This window comes from Palaemon carinicauda, chromosome 35 (assembly GCF_036898095.1).
Source record: "Palaemon carinicauda isolate YSFRI2023 chromosome 35, ASM3689809v2, whole genome shotgun sequence".
NCBI lineage: Eukaryota > Metazoa > Arthropoda > Malacostraca > Decapoda > Palaemonidae > Palaemon > Palaemon carinicauda.
The window spans coordinates 63,809,319-63,814,318 of record NC_090759.1 but is presented as its reverse complement, the minus strand read 5'-3'; the positions used below and the strand labels follow the sequence as shown (position 1 = coordinate 63,814,318).

Below are 5,000 nucleotides of genomic sequence, written 5' to 3'. Positions count from 1 at the left end.
TTATGTATGGAAAAGTAGTTTGACGTCTAAACATCCAAATAAACTGCTTAAACTATATAATAGTGAAACCTCAACTTTTAAACAAACTATGGCAAAAAAAAATGCAATTGCTGAAGAGGAATATTCCGCTATTATTTTTTATGCTTCTGAATCTCCTTGACCTGTCAGCTCGGTGAAGATAAGCCTGAACCACTACCCGCGTACTTGGCTTATCAGTAAGAAGATAAGAAGCATTATACTTCGGTGATAAGAATCCCTGAGGGTGAATGCAGCTCGTGGACGAGTGTAAACGTTCTTATTGCTTGTTAAATTGATTTTCTATATGGGGAAGTTCTCCATTTCGGTCTGAAATACACATGATTTATGGAAAATGATTTAGTGTTACCTTGCCAGGAGTGTAGCTCGTAAGAAATCACAGGTGGGCGACTTATTTTTTGGGTAAACTAAGAATACGGCAGTCTACTGTAGGTAAGTAAGTAAGTATACGGCTCCTAAGTTAGAATTAGGTGGGGAACCTTAAGTTAGGTGGTGTTTTTGTGTTTGTTTCTCTTTTAGAGTGTGGTTTCTCTCTCATAACTTTTGAAAGTTTAAATACTTTTGATATGGCTCATATAGTATTCAGTTTCACTTTCTTTAAACAAATGATAACTAAGGAATCCAATGAAAAGAAAAACTGTCAAAATTTTACACCAGTTCTGTCACAAAGAACTACAAAGTATTCTAGAACTTTTATTCCAGCTGTGTCCAAGTTGTGGAATGATCTTCCTAATCAGGTAGTTGAATCAGTGGAACTTTAGATTTTCAAACTTGCAGTGAATGTTTTCATGTTGAACAGACTGACATAAATCTCTTTTTATAGTTTATATATGAAAGATCTGTGTTGATATTGTTATTTTCATTAAAATATTCTATTTTAATTGTTTATTACTTCTCTTGTAGTTTATTTATTTCCTGATTTCCTTTCCTCACTGAGCTATTTTTTCCTGTTGGAGCCCTTGGGCTTATATACCCTGCTTTTCCAGCTAGGGTTATAGGTTAGCTAGTAGTAGTTGTTGTAGCAGTAGTAACAATAACAATATCAATGATAACAATAATAATAATGATAATAATAATAATAAAAATAATGATAATAATAATAATAAAAATAATAACAATAATAAATAATAACAAAAACAATAACAATAACAAAAATAGTAATAATAATAACAATAACAATAACGAATAACAATAATAAATAACAATGACATCGTTCTAAAAGCAACAACAATACTAACGATAACAATAAAAATAATAATAATAATAATAATAATAATAATAACAATAATAATAATAGTAATAATAATAATAATAATAATAATAATAAAAATAATAACAATAATAAATAATAACAAAAACAATAACAATAACAAAAATAGTAATAATGATAACAATAACGAATATCAATAACAATAATAAATAACAATAACATCGTTCTAAAAACAACAACAATACTAACGATAACGATAAGAATAATAATAATAATAATAATAATAATAATAACAATAATAATAATAATAATAATAATAATAATAATAAAAATAATAACAATAATAAATAATAACAAAAACAATAACAATAACAAAAATAGTAATAATGATAACAATAACAATAACGAATAACAATAACAATAATAAATAAAAATAACATCGTTCTAAAAACAACAACAATACTAACGATAACAATAATAATAATAACAATAATAATAATAATAATAATAGTAATAATAATAATAATAATAATAATAATAATAATAATAACAATAATAAATAATAACAAAAACAATAACAATAAAAATAACGAATAACAATAACAATAACAATAACGAATAACAATAACAATGATAAATAACAATAACATCGTTCTAAAAGCAACAACAATACTAACGATAACAATAATAATAATAATAATAATAATAATAATAATAATAATAATAATAATAATAATAATAATAATAATAATAAAGACTCCGAATGCCTTACTTGAACCATGGAGGCGTGATCCCTGCTGAAGGTCAGACGGGCATAGATCTCATCACTCAGCACTATGATCGATCGCCTTCTGCACACGGCGCTGTATAAGATTGATTGATTATATCATCTGGCGTGGCAAAGTGGCGGTCATTGATGTATGTGTATCAATAATAATGATTTGGATTTCGGAAAATTTGTTACAATAACTATTTGGTTAAATAATATTGATGTATATGCAATTTGATGAAAATAATATATATATATATATATATATATATATATATATATATATATATATATATATATATATATTTATATATATATTTCTAACAGCTATATTGATGATATTCATTCTAAAAATAATGTTAATAACAAATGAAAAATAATATCCAGAAATATTTGAAATTAATGCTTTAAATAATTCATCTCTTACGAATCAATATCTTTTAGAAATGAGAAATATGTTATGCAAAGAAAAACTTCTCAAATTTTATTTTACTCAATCTTATCATATAAATCGCCAAGTGCATAAATATAAATGCTTTTCCGCGTGTAATAAAGATCTTGATGAAGAAAATAAAGACATAATTCACAATTCCACAACTTCATCACTGACGTCACATTATTGGAAATTAAGCTAAATGTTAACAATGCCATAATTCTACAAATTAAGATGCCCCTTCTCCACCTATAATGAGTAAGGCCTTGAAAACAGGATTAAAGAAGAGTATGTAAGAGTTCGAAAATTCAGGAATTGAAAGGGACAATATAACTGATGAAGTCAACGAAATGCAACACCACATCCTACTAGACTTCTATACATACCAGTGCCATTATCACTTTAATTGAAATTCAAGTGTAAAATCCATTCAAGTTTCTGTTATATAGTACAGAACAGCATGATGAATTCTTGATAGCTGCTTTACATCTTTAAAATGTGCAAGCGAAGTTTATAATTTTGGGTCTTTGTTACTTTGACTTTGCTTCTAATCCGATTTTGTCATAATTAGACTTTGGTACTTAACAGCCTATTTTATTTATTAGAAATCGCTCCTTAAGATCTTAAAAAATATAATATATATGTTTTTCATTTTTGAAATAAATAAGATGAGAGCGACTGTAATTGCCTTTCTTACCTGAGAGCTTCAAGTTCCTCGTGTGTGTAGCACGTACCACCTGGAAAAAAATTTATGTTCGAAATAATAATAAAAAAATACAATTATTTTAATGAAATTAAAATATTCTTACTCACGTGAACATGCACAAAAAATGTGTTCACAGCTCTTTACAGTATGTACAGTTGGCCACAAGAATTCCTGACAGACTGTGCTCTAAGGCAACTGCACTCTGTCACAACATTACTGCGCGGCGAGTTCCTGTGTATAGACCCACCTACCCACCTCTGGCATCATTCCGTACACTATAAGTTTAGTTACTCACCGCGTAGTGGGGGGTGTGGCAGAATGCAAGTCCTCAGAAACAGGTGTGACATGAATTCCTTTATCCAACTGTATTACTTGGGCAGATTTTAAATTTTTTAATCAGTTCTATGGGAGATACTTTTTTTTAATTAAGACTTCCGGCAGCTTATCTCATCTTTTAAGCCTCCAACGAATGAATTCATAAGTTACTTTAGTTCAACTTGACAATCATTGTGAGATCAGACAATTGCCCTTCGAGTGTCGAATGAGTTGATCAATTATAAAATATCATAGGGATTTTCCAATGATTATCTGATAGATAATAGTCTATTATTTATATATCTCTTCCAAAACTAAGCTACGACCAACAATAATATACTGACGACAAAGTAATTAATTCACTGTTTAACGGGGACCTAGCAGTGTTGAGAGAGAGAGAGAGAGAGAGAGAGAGAGAGAGAGAGAGAGAGAGAGAGAGAGAGAGAGAGAGAGAGAGAGAGAGAGAATCACCGACCAAGACCGTTCATTTATGGAGAAAAGAGCCCAAGTAACGTAATGAAATACATTACTTGCCTATCCTGTCAGTTTCCTGGTTCGATTACGATACATTGCCTTTAGTATCAGTAACATATATCTTAACAATTAACACTATGATCAAAACACTTCCTATGTCGATGAATTTATTAGATAAATCGAATAGCAGACTTTAAAATTATCACTGCTATTTGTTAACAGTTTTTATTAGATAAAATAACATGCATGGCATTATTGTTATTTTAATTAATCTAATTATTATTGCTATTTTGATTAGCTTTATTAAAATTTTAATTATTCTAAATAATGGGTAATAAAAATAAGAAAAAGATAAACAAATAGGGGAGAATAAGAGCCATATTTAGCATGATATAATAGTGGTCTCATCACTAGAGAGAGAGAGAGAGAGAGAGAGAGAGAGAGAGAGAGAGAGATGAATCAACTAAAATGCCATCATACCTACTGCAAGCAACTCAAATATAGTTTATAATCCTAAATAGATCAATTAATCCAATTAATTAGTTTACTATACTACAAAATACAACTTATAACCTCACAAAATAATTACTAAAACTCACTAGGATTTCCAGGGTTCGTATGAATAAGAAGCTTCCATCTAGACCCACATAAAACTGCAGCCTCTTCCAAGGAGTGCGGAGTGAGCTTCCAACCGCTCTCCCTGTCCGTCTGTATTATTCTGGGCTCCTTGCCTGCTAGACGGATCTGGGGAGCGTATGTGACCCATGCGGGAGCCGGTAAGATGATGTCTGGAAATGGAATGGATGAGTAATTATGAAGGTATTAGTTCTTGTTATATTCATTTCTGTAAAGTTTTATAATTATCCGACCTAGAATACTGTTTTCAACTCTGAATTGTAAGTAGAATGCTTAAGTAGCTATCAAAAGCCACATTTTATCATTTTGTAAAAGAAAAATTACTGAAAAAAATTAAATAATAATATTTGCACTAGTGGTGGTGATATTGGAATTATTATTGCATCTGTAAGAAACCATTTTCAAAATTTGATTTTCCGCC

The 5,000-nt window shown here is 29.3% G+C and overlaps 1 protein-coding gene across 2 annotated transcripts in view; it reads right to left on the bottom strand.

Annotated features, from left to right (window-relative positions):
* The window catches only part of LOC137627519 (aspartate aminotransferase-like), a 55,009-nt gene that overhangs the window by 24,893 nt on the left and 25,116 nt on the right, over nt 1-5,000 (bottom strand). For both annotated transcript variants that reach the window (XM_068358608.1, XM_068358607.1), the window contains exons 5-7: nt 4,543-4,731; nt 3,146-3,185; nt 2,019-2,109 (exon numbers count right to left, since the gene is read on the bottom strand). In XM_068358608.1, coding sequence (XP_068214709.1) covers nt 2,019-2,109; nt 3,146-3,185; nt 4,543-4,731 — 320 coding nt within the window. The remainder of the gene's footprint in view (nt 1-2,018; nt 2,110-3,145; nt 3,186-4,542; nt 4,732-5,000) is intronic.